The sequence below is a fragment of the Microtus oregoni genome, unplaced genomic scaffold (assembly GCF_018167655.1).
Source record: "Microtus oregoni isolate MIOR12 unplaced genomic scaffold, Mior012 000020F_ref0000438, whole genome shotgun sequence".
Classification (NCBI taxonomy): domain Eukaryota; kingdom Metazoa; phylum Chordata; class Mammalia; order Rodentia; family Cricetidae; genus Microtus; species Microtus oregoni.
Window position 1 is genome coordinate 13,776,390 of NW_024543079.1, and position 17,296 is coordinate 13,793,685.

Sequence of the window (17,296 nt, forward strand, 5' to 3'; positions counted from 1 at the left end):
ATCCTCATTCCTAACGTTGTGGCAGATTTCTTGTTTACTCCAGGGGACCCAGACCCCTTAAAGAGTTGCTGACCCTGAGCGGGAAGGTAGGTTGCCTCAGGTAAAAACTGTTTCTCTGTCTTGGACCCCACCCCCACGCCTGGGAACTGAAGCAGATGGGGCAGAGTACAGCTGGTCAGGGCCAGTGCTCACCTCTTACCCCATTCCTGATCCTTCCAAAGGCCTATTGGTCCCCAGCTCCTTCTGTTCCATTGGGGCCTAGCAGAAAATAAGAGTTTTACATTCCTTAGTCAGTTTGCTGTCTCCAGAATGAAGCCTTAGGAGAGGGAAGGAGCTTGATTGCCTTTAAATTCGTCTCCACCTCGTTCACCAGCACCTGCCCAGTCCAGGCTCCCTGTTTCCAGAATCACGGAGTTGACTGAGCCTCACTTTATTCCCCTGCCCGCCAAGGGTCTCCTCCTCCCTATGGCGGCATCTCCTTTCTGCCATTCACCATTGTTCTGGCATGGTCCAGTATGGTCCGGCTTGCGACCCCACTGCTGCTCTCTTGCTCTGTGTGACCGACCACAGCACTTCGCTGTTCCCGCAGCTCCTCTCTTTACATTCTACAAGTCATAATTACACACGAGTCACTCATCTCCCTGCTGACCTCAGACAGACAATGCCAGGCCCAGCCCCACAATGCTTCCTGCTTGGAACTTGGCCCACAGTAAATGCTCACTTCCTTCCCTTTGCTAGAATCTTTGGGGAGGTATGGGATGTGAACTTTCAGAGAGGACAGTCCGCTGGTAGGGAAATTGAGGCACCTGGATCCCAGAGTGGAGGGCTCAAGGCCAGATTCTACCTGGCTACAGAGAGACACAAGAGCCAGGAGACTCTGGTTCCCACCCAGAGGGCCTCAGAATTTTCCCCACCTCCCTCCAGCTGGGGCTTTGATTCCCAGGGCTGCCAGCCAAAGCTGTCTCAAGAGTAGGGATCTCTGCCCAACAATGGGCAGGTCTTGTGTCCTTTCCCTTTGGGTTGTCAGGACCTGAAGCAAGAGCCCAGTGCAGGGGGCAGCCTTCGTTTGAGCTGCCTCCTTGGTTTGGAGGCCATTACCTGTCCCAGAGGGGCCAGATTGAGTCTGGAACTGAGTTCTCTCTGGCTTGGCTTCGTTGTGCTTGGCTAGTAGTGAGCCCAGGAGCTCTGGAAGTAAACAAAAGAGCTGCCACAGCAGACAGAGGCCTGGTGTGTGAGAGGAGAACAAGCCCAGAGGAAGGTGCCAGTGAGGCCAAGGAGACAGCAGTGGATACAGAGAGAGCAGTGTAGGAGCGAGGTGGCTCGAACCCACTGGCAGAGAGAGACAGCACGAAGGGGTCACAGGTGGCACTGGCCCCTCTCAAGTACTTATTTCCTGGGTTGTGTATCTTTTGTTTCTTGAAAAGTTCTCCGTGCCTTAGTGCCAGCAGAGGGTAACCCGACTCACAGAGCTCTTCCTGTTGAAGGACTCGGCTTTGAGTGAATGGTCATAGTGCTGGCTGGACACCCCTGAAGCTTTCTTTCTCACTCCAGCCTGCCCTGGAGTTCTTTTTCTCAAAGGAACAATCCAGACTTTGTGGCCCCTACATTCAGCCCTAGGGATCCTGTCTGGCCACCAGGAGTGGCAAGAGTCCTTCCGTCTCCACCTTCAGATCAGGGCAATGGCCTCTTTGGGGAGCTCTCCTTCCCAGCACCACACTGCCCACAGCCACGGGAAGCTGCATTCCTATGTACTGCATTCTTGCTCAAAGAGTAGAGAACTTTCTGGGCTCAGGTGATGACTCATTGATAGAGTACTTACCATACAGTGTGAGGACCTGCGTTTTGATTCCCAGCACCCACATAAAAATCAGACAACAGCAGTACCGTAATCCCAGTGTGGCATTGGCCACCCCAAGTATTTATTCCCCGGGTTGTAATCCCACTGCTTGAGAGGCAGAGATAGCAGATCCCTGGAGCGTGCTGGCCAGCCAGCCTAGCCAAATCTTTGAGCTCCAGGTTCAGTGTGGGAGACCTTATCTCAAAACACAAGGTGGAGAGCAGTTGAGGAAGACACCTGACATCAACCTGTGGCCTCTACATGAATACACATAGCACACATACACACATACGTACATGTGTACTTGGATGCTCATATGCACATAAAGACATAACCCCCCCCCCCAACAGCATAGGGCTTCTATTCTACTCCATAGTCCCCCAGCTCTGAAGGGTTCAAAGACCTGTGTAGTTTCAAACTTCAGTTTTGTCTTCTGTCAGTTAAAGGCCTTGGGGGCTGCAGAAAGGGCTCAGCAGTTTGGAGTGCTTGCTGTCCTTGCTGAGGACCCGAGTTCAGTTCCCAGCACCCACATCAGGAGGTAATAAGCACCTGTGATTCCGGCTCCAGGGGATATGAGGCCTCTTCTGGCCTCTGTGGGTACCCTCATACACAACTGATGATGCATATAATGAGTGTGCATGCACACGCACATGCATGCAAACAAAAGTACATTTTAAGAAAAAGTTACAGGCTTTGAACAAGACATGGGTACTGCCATGTGGCCAGGCTGCCCCATGACTCACTATGTATCCGAGGCTGGTCCTTACTCTTCTGAGATTGCAGGTATGTACCACTTGGTTCGACTTGAGTCCTCATTTGAGAAAGGAGAGAAGTAAATGGCAAAAAGAGGGAAATGAAATAGAAAGGGAGGTGGTAAACATCATATTGATTACCTATTTCATGAAGCGAGCTGTGAGAACATGAAAGACACTCAACCTAGTAGAGTGAGTGGCGTGAAGATGGCACTCAGTAAGCACTAGAGTTTGCCTTTATTGTCACTCAGATTGTCCTAATAATAAGTAGTATGAGGACTAGGTGTGTGTGGGAGCTCCCCCGCCCCAAGTGGCAGCTGTGTGTGTGTAGTCCTCACAGTGTAGCACTGGTTGTCCTGGAACTCTCAATGTTGACCAGGCTGGCCTCGAACTCACAGAGATCCACCTGCCTCTCTGCCTCCCTAGTGCTGGGATTAAAGGTGTGCGCCACCACATCTAGCTCCTAAGAGGACCATTGACTTCTGTTTGTTTTTTTTTCCCAGAGGAGTGGCAGAGTGGCAACCACATGTCTCCTGTAGATCTCCTCATTCCTATACCCACTCTTCTGGGCCCCTGAGTCCACTGACCCCTGTCTTGGCTAGCAATGGAGTCACCTCCCTGGCTTGACTCCCTGGCCCCAAAACTATCTCTCCTTAGGGACACGCCATGCTGTTAGTTCCTTGGGAAAAATAGCGGAGCAGAGTTTAGGGCAGGAAACATGAGAGGCCCAGAGGGGAGGAAAGAAGGGAGGCTTCCAGCACTCTGCTCCTGATCGCTGGGCCCTTTCCACATCCTGTGTCCCAGGGTCACAACAGGAGGAACAGCGTCTCCAGGGCTGGGACATATAACCTTGGGAAGACTTACAGCTCTCATTCCGACTCAGCTGGCTCTCCTGATTTGAGCACACACGTAAGGAAGCACAGTAGGGCTGGGCTAGTCACACAAGCGGGAATCGGCGAGTTCCAGCTAAGTGGTCCAGGCTAAGTTAGTTAACCTCTCCAAGCCTCAGTTTCCTTGACTGTAAAACAATGGACAATATAAAAGTTACAAATCTGGGGCTTGAGAGATGAGTCAGTTGTTAAAAGCACTTGCTGTTCCTGTAGAAGGCCTACTATGTTTGGTTCCCTATACCCACACAGCAGCTCACAATCACCAGTAACTCCAGGTCCAGAGGAGCCAGCATCCTTTCTGGTCTCTGTGGGCACCATCCATCCATGTGCCACACATACCTACACACAGGGAAACACTCAGAAACATGAAATAAAACATATAAATCATTGGGCAGTGGTGGTGTATGCCTTTAGTCCTAGCACTTGGAAGGCAGAGGCAGGCAGATCTCTGTGAATTTGAGGTCAGCCTAATTTACAAAGTGAGTTCCAGGACAGCTAGGACTGTTGCACAGAAAAATCCTATCTTGAAAAACCAATATATAAATGTAAAGGTCTTGAAAAATTATAAACCCTTACATTCAGAATATGAGGGTACTAAGCAATTTCATCAATGAATGACTCTTTGATCTAGTCATTCATTCATTGACTAATGAACAGTTGCCAAAGGTCTAATCAGGCACAGACGCTATACTGATTGCTAGGATAATGATAGAAGTATTGCATGTGTTTATCAAAGGCTTTCCATGTGCCAGGTTCCTGTATTTAACTCTTTATGGGAAGTTTCATACTTATAATGTTCTTAAGGTTCATGCATGAGTGAAAAAGAAAACAAAGAACCTAAATCATGTTGGGATAAGGAAGGCTTGAAGAGAGTAGATGAAATAGAAAAGTAAGAAACGCTCTATCCATTTAAATCCATGATACCAACTCCATCAGTAAGTATGGGATATGAAAAACGTGGTTTCACCAACTTCAGATGGGAAGAACACGACATTGTAGGTGGCTGTGAAGGCTATGGAATTGATGGAATGTAATATGGCTTCCTGAATGCTATAACAAGTATGATATAAGAACTTCAGGACTGGGACAGTTCATAGTTCAGAGGTATACTGGCTTGTCTAGCATGTGCAAGACTCTGGGATTGTACCCTAACCCTGCAAGAAAAAGAAAAAATAAAAGTGGACAAAAAAAGTGCTCATTATCTATTATATGTCACTATACCTGGTTTTGTTTTAGAGACCTTTGAGGTTTTGTTTTGTTTTATTGATTTTTGAGCTCTACATTTTTCTCTGCTCCCCTCCTTGCCTTTCCCCTCCCCTGTTCAACCCTCCCTCAAGATCTCCATGCTCCCAATTTACTCAGGAGATATTGTCTTTTTCTACTTTCTACTTTCCTTGTAGATTAGATCTATGTAAGTCTCTCTTAGTGTCCGCATTGTTGTCTAAATTCTCTGGGTTTGTGGTTTGTAGGCTGGTTTTCTTTGCTTTATGTTTAAAAACCACCTGTGAGTGAGTACATGTGATAATTGTCTTTCTGTGTCTGGGATACCTCACTCAAAATAATGTTTTCTAGCTCCATCCATTTTCCTGCAAAATTCAAGCTGTCATTATTTTTTTCTGCTGTGTATACTCCATTGTGTAAATATACCACATTTTCCTTATCCATTCTTCGGTCAAGGGGCATTTAGGTTGTTTCCAGGTTCTGGCTATGACAAACAAAGCTGCTATGAACATGGTTGAGCACATGTCTTTGTGGCACAATTGTGCATCCTTTGGATATATACCCCAAAGTGGTATTATTGGGTCTTGAGAAAGGTTGTTTCCTAATTTTCTGAGAAATCACCACACTGACATCCAAAGGGGTTGTACCAACTTAACATTCCCACCAGCAATGCAGGAGTGTTCGCTTTTCCGCACAACCTTTCCAGCATAAGTTGTCATCAGTGTTTTTGATCTTGGCCATTCTTACAGGTGTTAAGATGGAATCTCAGAGTTGTTTTGATTTGCATTTCTCTGACAACTAAGGATGTTGAACATTTCCTTAAGTGTCTTTCAGCCATTTTAGATTCCTCTGCTGAGAGTTCTCTGTTTAGGTCTGTACTCCATTTTTTTATTGGATTATGTGATCTTTTGGTGTCCAATTTCTTGAGTTCTTTGTATATTTTGGAGATCAGACCTCTGTCTGATGTGGGGTTAGTGAAGATCTTTTCCTATTCTGTAGGCTGTTTTTTGTCTTGTTGACCATGTCCTTTGCTTTACAGAAGCTTTTCAGTTTCAGAAGGTCCCATTTATTGTTTCTCTTAGTGTCTGTGCTGCTGGGGTTCTATTTAGGAAGTGGTCTCCTGTGCCAATGCATTCAAGTGTACTTCCTACTTTCTCTTCTATAAGGTTCAGTGTGACTGGCTTTATGTTGAGGTCTTTGATCCATTTGGACTTGAGTTTTGTGCATGGTGATAGATATGGGTCTATTTTCATTCTTCTGCATGTTGATGATATCCAGTTATGCCAGCACCACTTGTTAAATATGCTTTCTCTTTTCCATTTGATATTTTTTGCTTCCTTGTCAAAAATAAGGTGTTTGAAGATGAGTGATTGATATCCGGGTCTTCTATTTGGTTCCATCGGTCCTCCTGTCTGTTCTTATGCCAGTACCAGGCTGTTTTCAGTACTTTAGCTCTGTAGTAGAGTTTGAAGTCAGGGATTGTGATACTTCCAGAGTTCTGTTATTATACAGGATTATTTTAGCTATCCTGAGTTTTTTACTTTTCCATATAAAGTTGAGTACCATTCTTTTGAGCTCTGTGAAGAATTTTGCTGGGATTTTGATGGGCATTGTGTTGAATCTGTAAGACTTTTGTTGTAGGAGAGGTTGCTTGTTTGTTTCCCGGTCACGCAGACTTCCAAAATACAGATACTGTATTAATTAAATCACTGCTTAGCCTATTAGCTCTAACTTCTTATTGGTTAGCTGTTACATATTAATTTAACCCATTTCCATTATTTTATATTTTAGCACAAGGCTCGTGGTCTACTGGCAAGGTTCTGGCATTCTGTTTCTGGCAGCAATTCACTCCGCCTTCCTTCTCCCAGCATTCACTTTAGTTTTCCCACCTATCTCTACTCTGCCCTATCAGGCCAAGCCAGTTTCTTTATTCATTAACCAATAAAAGCAATACATATACAGAAGGACCTCCCACACCATTTCCCCTTTTCTGTTTAAATAAAAAAGGTTTTCACTTTAACATAGTAAAATTATATATAACAAAACAGGTATCAAGCAAGAATTACTTATTATTATTATTCTTATTAATATAAGAATTAATATTTATATCTACTTTATCTTTTATCATAACTAAGGAAAACTGGTACATTTTCTAAGAGAAAAAATATATCTATACATACAGAAGACCTGGAAGAATGGCCTGGGTAAGGTGGCTGGGGAGTTAGCACAGACCCGAGTTTGGACTCGAGCATCCATGTGAAAACCAATCATACACAGTCTCCACTGGAGCATTTTAGCCAGCCAGTCTAGCCAAATTAGTAACCTTCAGGTTCAGGGCTGGAGAGATGGCTCAGAGGTTAAGAGCATTGATTGTTCTTCCAGAGGTCCTGAGTTTAATTCTCAGCAACGATATGGTGGTTCACAACCATCTATAATGAGATTTGATACCTTCTTCTGGCTTGCAGGTAAACATGCATACAGACAATTACGTACATAATAAATAAATGAATCTAAGAAAGAGAGAAAGAGAGAGAGAGAGAGACTTGGTAGTAATGGTGCATACCTTTAATCCCAGCACCAGGGAGGCAATGGCAGAAGGATCTCTGTGAGTTTGAGAACAGCCTGGTTTACATAGACAATTTTAGGAGAGCCAGGGCTACACAGAGAGACCCTGACTCAAAAAACAAACAAACAATATAGTGAGGCCAGTAAGATAGTTTAGTGCATATAAAGCATTTACTGTACAGTCCTAGGAGATCAAATTATAGTTAAACCTGAAATGGTCTCAGCAAGAATACAAGATGGATTGCAGGGAGTGGTGGCTTAGGCCTTTACTCCCAACACTTGGGAGGTAGAGGAAGGCATATCTCTGTGTGTTGCAGGCCAGTTTGGTCTACAAAGTGAGTTCCAGGACAGGGAGGGCTGTCACACAGAGAAACCCTGTCTCAAAAAACAAAAAGACTGAAAACAAGATGGAGGAAACTTTGCTTTGTATTGCCCTGTCATAAACTTAATTTAGTCATTCTGCATGTAAACATTTAAAAACAAACTTGATAAATATACAGAATTTTGCCAGATGTGGAGGCAGTCGGGAGGCAGGGGTAGTTGGTTCTCAGTGAGTTCCAGGCTTGCCACAGCTACATAGTGAGACCTGCTCCAAAAACCAAAGCAAATTTGCCGGCTGGGCACAGTGTCATTCATAGCCTGTAATCCTAGCACTTGGGAGGCAGAGGCAGGGGAGGGTCAGGACTTCAAGGCCAGCCTCCGGTATAGAGAGCCTGAGGTCAGCCTGGGCTACAAGAAATTTTGTTTAAAAGAAAAAAAAGTATCATCCCGAATCCCATTTTCTATGTCACTTCCTCAGATAGGCTTTTCCTGGCGAAGTAGGGCAAGTAGTTGCACGTATTATTGTTTTTACTAGCTATTTATCAGTTTTTATTTTTCTTAGGAGTTGCCTGGACAAACCTACCCGTACTTTCCCCCACCAGCTCATGAGAGCCACAGCGTTACCAGGCACGGGACGGTGTCCAGTACATACGGAACACTCAGTGGCTCTATATTGACAGAGTGGAGAGGAAGTGCTTGAACCGCTAGCTCTTCGCCTCCGGGTCTATTCATTTACTAATTCTGCCTCCACGCCCCAGACAGGGTTTCTCTGAGTAGCCCCAATGAGGACCAGGCTGGCCCTGAACTCAAGAGATCCGCTAGCCTCTGCCTCCCGAGTGCTAGAATAAAAGGCGTGGGCCATCACCGCCAGGCTATTCTTTCACTAATTTTTTCCTATCAATATTCAAAGACGCTCCTTTTAATTAGCCAACCACGAGCCCCAAGTCCCTCTTCTGCCTGGCGTCAGGTCTGGCAAGTGACAACCTCCTTTCCAGGCTTACCAGGACTGTGCTCTTAGGTTCTCAGACTTCTGGGCTTTTTTAAACTACTGGGACGCCCGAGGTCCTGTCCCCTGCAGCCTGGTCGTCTCCTGAGGGTGGAGTCAGGGAAGGAAGGGCTGTCAAGGGGTTACCGAAGGGTGAGTGGGATGTGGGGCCGGGGTCCAGGAGGCGGTGTGGGGGAAGAACTTGAACCCTTGTGACGCACAGCCGGGACATAAGACCCGCGAGGAGACGCGCGCCCTGGAACCCATTCAGATCCAGGGCGGGAAAACCGCGGGTGCGCAGTGCGACGTCTACGCCTGCGCTGCGGGCGCCCGACTACCTTTAGCAAGAGGGCAGCGTCCTGAGGGGGTGGTGACAACCGGGATTCCGGAAGCCCACCCTTCACCCGGAAATGATCGCGGGGGAACATGGCGTTGCTGGTGCGAGCCCTTGTGAGTGCAGGAATACTTTTATATAGACGCTCACCCGTCTCCAGGTTGGGATTGGAGAGGGCGGGGCGGGAGAGCAGGGGAGAAGTGGGGGAGTCTGTGCCACAGCTCGGTTGCGTGGCCGCCTTTCCACAGTTTCCCACTCTTCTTTCCCTCATTTGGCCTTGGCTTCTCCGCTTTTTTTTTAGAAGGTAGTGACCTCGGATCTTTATGCGATGAGGATCACTCTCTGGGAGAAGAGCGCGGGGAGCACTTACTGGAGTCGCGGGGGACTGGGGGGCGTCTAGTCCACGCCTGTCACAATGTGACCTTGAGTATGAGATACTGGGGGTTCCAGGTCCACGTGAAAAATGACATGGGTCTCCTTGTCTGTTGGGAGCTGCGAACCTCCAAGATCCAGAATTTCTCGTAAACAACTTGTTTTTCCCTATCTGAGTGCCTACAGTTGCTCTGAGCATGAGACCCTCAGGAGTTCCTGATGGCCGGGGAATGGTTTCTGGTGCGTTTGCCTGGGGCGTGGCTGTCCCTGTCTAAGCTGCCCCTGGACACAATAAAGGGGGCATTCTTGGGGGGCATTCCTGTTTCAAGGATGACCTGTGTCTCTGTCTCTGTGAGTCTTTTTGTGTTTCAATCTCTAGCCCCTTGCCCGGTTCATGAACTGTATGACGGGCTTTTTTTTTAGGTTTGTTTCAGAGACTTTAAATGAATTCTCGTATAGTTCGGTGGAATGCATAGTTATCAGAGCAAAAGCTTCAGGAGAAACGGCCCTGGAACTTTCACTGTCTAGTACAGATAATATTTGGTACAACGTAACACTGGTTGAATGAATGAATGAAGAAAAAGAAAGATTTCTAGACTCCTTCTAATCTTTATGGGGAGCTCACGTCCCTCCTGAGATTTGGCCTTAAATCCTCTTGAGAAAGTCATTCCTGACTCCAGTACGGTTCAAGAACATGACAACAGAGTTCCTAGTCACCAAGGCATGGGCCAGTTTGTAATTTTCGTCAGGTATTTGCAAAACGTGGTCAAGGCACTGTTTGATGTAGCAGTCCCGCCTTTGGCTATCTTTTGAATTGTTATTTTATATGTTTTTAGTAATTTATATGTGAATAACCACATTCTCTACTTGCATTCCTTGCCGCCCTAGCAAAGTGCAAAGTTGCTGCTCAGGAAATTTAGTTTGAGGTGTCTTCCTGTTGCCTTAGAAGGATTCATTTGCTGAAGTAATTCCAGATGCTGAGACAGAAGCTGAATTAAGATCTGAGAATGGCTGAGGGAATGGCAATTGTTCTATTAGAAATTGTGTGTGTATGTTGAGGGTTAAACCCAAGGTCTCACGCATGCTAGATAAGGAATTTACTGTTGAGCCCTAAATTAGTTTTGGAGACAGATAATTTGGGGAAATAGAAAACAAAAATTTATTGGGCTGGAGACCTGAAATGTACACCTTGATTTGCCTTGGAAATTTGTGCCCAGCTCTCTTAAATTTCTTGTTCCTGAGCATAGGAATTATTACAGGCTCATTTCTTCTTTGTTAACAGCATCCACAAAACCCACCTCTCAACTGCCCTCTATTAGTTGGGCTTCTTTATTTCCTATTTATCTTTCTTGGAACAAAAATGCAATGTTAAATAAAGAAGATCTCTTTAGAGCCAGGCTGTGGTGGTGCCCACCTTTAATCACAGCACTTGGGAGGCAGAGGCAGGTGCAGGCTTGAACTACAAAGCAAGTTTCAGGACAGCCAGGACTGTTACACAGAGAAATCCTGTCTTGAAAAACAAAACAAACAAAAACAAAAGAAAATCTCTTTAGGTTTTCTTGTACATTGTAACAGAGCTTGATGCACTATGATAATTCTCCTAGGGCTAGTTCAAAGTGGAAATCTGTAGTAGGTGTTTATTGCTCACAGGGTTGGGTGGGGGATTTGGCTTGGGCACTGCAATTGGAAAGGCCTTCACAAATCCGCACAAGTGAACCTCTTAAGGATCTGGAAAGTAGCAGGGGAGTTTTGGTTCCACCACCTGCAATAGGCGGAATCTTGAGTAAGCATCTGACTTCTCTGAGCCTCAGATTTTCATTCTTGTTTTTTTTTTTTTTTGAGTCGTGTGTGTGTGTGTGTGTGTGTGTGTGTGTGTGTGTAGCTTTGGCCGTCCTGGAACTTGTTCTGTAGACCAGGCTGGCCTTGATCTTAGCGATCCTCCTGCCTCTGCCTCCTGAGTACTAGGATTATATTCGTGTGCCACCACTGCCTGGTGCCTCAGATTTTCTTTTTCTTTTTTTTCTCTTTTCTCTTTCTCTTTCTTTCCTCCCTCCCTCCCTCCCTCCCTTCCTTCCTTCCTTCCTTCCTCTGTTCCCTTTTTTGGTTTTTCGAGACAGAGTTTCTCTGTGTAGGTTTGGCTACAACTTGCCCTTTAAACTAGGTTAACCTTGACCTCAGAGGTCTGATTTATTTGTGTGTGTGTGTGACTGCACTCACGCTGCCCTGGAGGGGGAGGTCAAATGACAACTGTGGGTGTTGTCTCCTAACTTGTGTGTCCCGGGGCTAAAATTCAGGCCTTCTGGTTGCCCTTTCCCAGTGAGTCATCTCACTGGCCCCAAATTTTTAAAATTAGTGATTTTGTTAGATTTGGTCAAGAATTAATAAGAACTATGTTTCTATGGTGATGATTTCTTCTCTTTTGAGACAGTGTCTTAAGTGCCTCAGGCTGAACTTGAACTTGGGTATAACCTACAACTCAGATCCTCCTTCGCCTCTCCAGTGCTGGGATTATAGGCGTGCTCCACTATGTCTGGTTTATATGGTGCTAGGAGTGGAAGTCTGGGACCAGAATTACAGCCAGCCATGAGCTGCCATGTGAGCGCTGGGAACTGAACCCAGTTTCTCTGCAAGAACAAGTGCTTCTAACCATTAAGCCAGCTTGTCAGCCCATTTAGCATCCTTTCATTTTATTCTGAAGGAATAGTTTTTGGAAGTTCTGTTTGTAGTTTACACATTCTTTATTGTTTTTCAAGACAGGATTTCTCTGTGTAGCTCTAGCTGTCCTGGAACTCACTCTGTAGACCAGGCTTGAACTCACAGAGATCTGCCTGCCTTTGCTGCCTTAGTGCTGGGATTAAAGACATGTACCATCAATGCCTGCCTTTTTTAAATTTATTTTAATTTTTTTTTTGTTTTGTTTTTTCAAGACAGGGTTTTTCTGTCGCTCTGGAGCCTGTCCTGGAACTAGCTCTTGTAGACCAGGCTGGCCTCGAACTCACAGAGATCCCCAGCCTCTGCCTCCTGAGTGCTGGGATTAAAGGCGTGCGCCACCATCACCCGGCTAATTTTAATTTTTTAAAGGATGACTCTAGACCTTATTATATTTATTTGCTTACGTGCTTAATTTCATGTTTGTGAGCATGCACACCATGGTGGAGAGGTCAGAAGAGTACTCAAAGGGGTTAGCTCTGCTTCCGCCAAAGGGGCTAGGGTACCCCACTCAGGAGGCATGGCAGCAAGTCATAGTGCCAGCTCAAATATGATATATTTTTTTAAGATTTTTTTTTTAAATATTCATGTGTAAGTACATGGGGGAGTACAAGTGCCAGCAGAGGCCAGAAGAGGGCATTAGATCTCCTGGAACTGGAGTTACAGGCTGTTCTGAGCCACCATGTGGGTGCTGAGAATCGACCCCTAGAAGTGTTTGAACACCCAGTGCTCTGAACCACTGAATTGTCTCTTTAGTGCCACCCCAGTACCCCCTCACCCCCAATATGCTGTTTTAATTGGTTTGAAACTTTACTAATAGTTCTACCTCCAGATTTGAATTAGAAGGACTTCAAGGTAAACTGTTCTCTTTTGGTTTCTTAAATGTGCCTGGGTTGGGGCTGGAGAGATGGCTCAGTGGTTAAGAGCACTGGCTGTTCTTCCAGAGGTTGTGAGTTCAATTCCCAGCAACCGCATAGTGGCTCACAACCATCTGTAATGAGATCCGGTGCCCTCTTCTGGCATGTGGGCATACATGGAGGCAGAATGTTGTATACATAATAAATAAATAAATCTTTAAAAAAATGTGCATGGGTTCTGGAGGTAGCTACCTGGGTTCCAGTATTAATACTAAAGCTGTCATTTATTAACTTGGTAACATTGGGGGAGTTGTTGATACACATTTTTTTTTTGTATGAATAGGATAGTAACAATATACTTAGCTTACTCAGTGGCACTCTGGCAATTGTAAGCTTTAAGAGATTGGTTTCTTCACCCAACCAGTCCTGTCCTTAGAGTCAAGTCATCGGCATAAAGTTTGAAAGTACTTGTTAGGAAGGACAAGACACTCATATCTGAATCCCAGGAGGTTTAGGAGCTCTTGCTAGGACCCAAACTTGAAGGCGGAATATGTATTTCTTCTCCCCGAACCCTTTTGAGAAAAAGGTCTCACTATGTAGCCCAGGTTGGCCTGGAATTTCCTATGTCAGTCTGACTGGCCTTAGAAGATTCTCCACCTAGGTGTATTCCACGATTCCTGATAGCATTTTTCTTTTCTAGAGGAACCAGACTAGCATCTCCCAGTGGGTTCCAATATGCAGCCACCTGGTATCAGTATCTCCTACCCCAAGACAGTGGGACAGGACTCTCTCCAGCACTTCCCAGGTAAAGTTTGTTCTTTTGGTTGGTATGAAACCTTATTTATGTGCAAACCACACTGATGGAAAAGCCCGTGAGACCCCTCTGGGTCTCTATGGTGTTGGTTCAAGAACTTAGCTTGGGATACCATGTCACAGCCTGATGGTTTTTTTACTGTTAGGGACCTTTTCCAGTTATTCATTGTAGAGTTATTTTATGCTACTTTTCTTTGGGTGACAAAATATTTCCTTTTCTTTTTTTTCTCTTTTTCTTTCTTTGTTTTTTAGAATTTATTTATTTATTATGTGTGCCTGCACACCAGAAGAGGACATCAGATCTAATGACAGATGGTTGTGAGTCACCATGTGGTTGCTGGGAATTAAACTCAGGACCTCTAGAAGAGTAGTCAGTGCTCTTAACTACTGAGCCATCTCTCCAGCTCTCATACTTCTTTTTCTTTATGAACTTAAAGTCCAAGGCACGGTTATTTAAGGCCTTAGTTTACCTTTGACAGATGGTTTGTTGTGATGTCTTGAACCCTGGACTGTTGTATGAGACCACCAATTAGTTCCCGGCTGCTCAGCCCCAAAATAACCACATAGAAACTTTATTATTTGCAATAATGTTTAGCCAATAGCTTAAGTGTCTTTCTGGCTAACTCATATCTTAAATTAACCTATTTCTTTTTTTTTTAATTTATTTAAATTAACCTATTTCTATTAGTTTTTATTTTACCATGAGGCTTGTGGCCTACCGACAAGGTTCCAGCTGGCAGCTCCATGGCTCCTCCTTCACTCCACCTTCTTTCTCCCAGCATTCAGTTTAGTTTTTCCCACTTAGTTCTACTCTGCCCTATCAACAGGCCGAGGCAGTTTCTTTATTAACCAGTTAAAGCAACACATATACAGAAGGACTTTCCACATCATTTCCTCTCTTCTGTTTAAATAAAAAAGAAGGTTTTTACTTTAACATAGTAAAATTACATATAACAAAACAGGTATCAAGCAAGAATTACAGTTGCAATATTTATATCTACTTTATCTTTTATCGTAACTAAAGAAAACTATATCTATTTTTCAACTCTTAGCAAAGACTCTAGAAGGATATCATATTACCTAAGTAAACAGGAAGTGCATTGTCAGCAACTTCTAAAACTCTATAGTTGACAGAGACATCGTGCTGCCTGGACAGTCACCCAAACTTCTTCTGTATCATTGGGGCATCCATCTTCAGCATACAGAGCTATAGTATCTAGCAGACTTTTGCATGAAGCAGGAAATTTGAAGATCTGTTCTGCCTTGTAATGCCAACGTCCATCAGTTACTTTCTTCTGTGTCCTGCAGAATGTCTGACAGACTTTTTTGTGTAGCAGGAACCCCGAAGAATCGTCTCACCTTTAGGCAAGTTTAGTAGTCATGTCTCTGTGGGTCCTGCATTTCCAGTTCATACAGCATAACATCAAGCAGTCCCGGCAAGAACAGTTTCTTGACCAAATGGCTAACAAACTCTATAAGTATCCTCTTCGATGCCCATCATCCTGTTGAAGTAATTGGTGCTGCCAGGAGCAGATGTGTCTCATGTCATGAAAAGTCCTAAGTTATTAAAACATTTTAAATGCCACATTCTGAAGGTCTCTGAAAGATTTGAAGAATATCTAACTGAAGTATATCTCTATATTTCTAGAAAACCTAACTATCGGGGGCTGGAGAGATGGCTCAGTGGTTAAGAGCACCACCTGCTCTTCCAAAGGTCCTGAGTTCAATTCCCAGCAACCACATGGTGGCTCACAACCATCTGGAATGAGATCTGGTGCCCTCTTCTGGCCTGCAGGCAGAGTACTGAGAATACTGTATACATAATAAATAAATCTTAAAAAAAACAAAAAAAACAAAAAAAAAAAGAAAACCTAACTATCATGACTAGAAAGTTGACTATTATAAGTGATTATCTATTAACTTATATTTCTTTTTATTAATTAATTAATTTTTTACTAAAAGAGAAATGTTCCATTGTTGAGCAACTTGCTTTATCAGTTTCAAAGCAGTCACCTCTGATGTCAGTTCCTTACAGATTGATCCGAAGTCTGTCTGTGAGACACTTGGTAGCAATTCCATGGATGAATACACGAGCTGTTTTAGAACTGCAGTTGTAAAGAATGACATTCCACCTGCCTGCCCATTATTGACACTTTACAGCCAGCTTTCCTGCCTCCAGCAGTCTGGTCTAATTCAGAGTCACAGTCACTTCAATGTATTTCTCTAGTTTGGTGAGCCTTGGAATGTATTAATCAAGGAGTGCAGTATACCTTCAAGCAGAGTTCATTTTCAGCAAACTGGCCACCACCACAAAAAGAGAGCCCACTCTGTCTCCACTTAACTTATATTTCTTAATTATACATTACATTTTAATTTATATGTAATTTAATTTTAATGTATTTATATTTAATTTTACACTTATACTTTAAAAATTGTGCATAATTTTTAAATGAGCTGTACAAACACAATACCTTAATCAAGAGCAGAAATGTACATATAACAAAATGACCTTAAATTTGTATCAATAAACCAAGATTTATACCAATGTAAATCTCTATAGCATATCCCTCTTTAAATATAAACCAACATTTATAAACAGTATTTGGGAATTTGGGTGTAGTTCTCTCCAAACTGCTTCCTGCTTTTTGTTGGGTGAAGTATTTTTGGTAGATGTTCATGGCAGCCTTTGCAAGGGGTGTCAAACCACATTAGTCTAGTATTAATACACAGGTTCTCATATTCTGTGGAAACAAAAGCAGAACCTCTTTTCCAAAGCAACAAATCCTTAGACCCAAATTTTGAAGTCAAGATACCTTTATGTTGATTTATCTTTAGCAGCCCATACAATGAAGTGTCTCTTTGTACTTAGTTCCTTCACAGCCAAATAATTAAAAGAAAACACGATAATATACATAAGCCAGACTCTATGTATATTCCATCTTTATGTGGCTTGTTTTTAGTCTATTACTTTTTATTATTAATTTTATTGTCTTTACTCCTTTAATCTATGATTGTCTGTACTCTGTCTCTTTAAAGACTGTTTTATTTTTTTTTTAAATATGTACTTCTTTTTATAACTCTTAATACTCTTTTTCTTCTCTCTCCCAAGCCTACATACTTAAAAAAAATATATACTGTGTCTTATTTAGAGGCTTTTTATGTCTGAATCTGTCCTTATTGCTTATCTGTAATATTTTTCTGACTAGGACAGCTTCTTAAAATGCTAAGTGCTTCTTAAAAACCTAAACGAGGGCATTCCTAGGGCAAACATGGCCCTGCCTGCTTGCTCCGCCCAGACTAATATGGTTCACTGCCTCTGAGACTGCCGAGTGGGAGCCATCCTCACCATCTCAACTCTGGGAAGCAGTGTGCAGCATATAAACCCTTTTTATCTGAGTAAAAGCTAAATCTGCCATGTAGCACAGTGCACGGCCTGGAATATTTCTAGAAGTGTATGGTGGTGGGAATCCACCATACTCTCCTGCCTGTGCAATCCTAGCAGACCTGATCCCACTGCCTGACTACTTTCCTCCTAACCCCAAGCGTGCATACAATCACCTGAGCCTACAAACCCCATTCAAGTGTTCTGTTGTCGAACCTCCCGAAAGAGTCAGAGCCATTTGCTCTGAGGAACCAGGAA

At 43.9% G+C, this 17,296-nt stretch overlaps 1 protein-coding gene across 1 annotated transcript in view; it reads left to right on the forward strand.

Moving 5' to 3' along the window:
* The first annotated feature begins 8,889 nt into the window (after positions 1-8,889).
* The window catches only part of LOC121460485 (ubiquinol-cytochrome-c reductase complex assembly factor 1), an 87,633-nt gene continuing 79,226 nt past the window's right edge, over positions 8,890-17,296 (forward strand). Inside the window, exons 1-2 of the mRNA XM_041670919.1 lie at positions 8,890-9,021; positions 13,544-13,648. Of these exons, the coding sequence (XP_041526853.1) occupies positions 8,998-9,021; positions 13,544-13,648 (129 nt within the window). The 5' untranslated portion in view covers positions 8,890-8,997. The remainder of the gene's footprint in view (positions 9,022-13,543; positions 13,649-17,296) is intronic.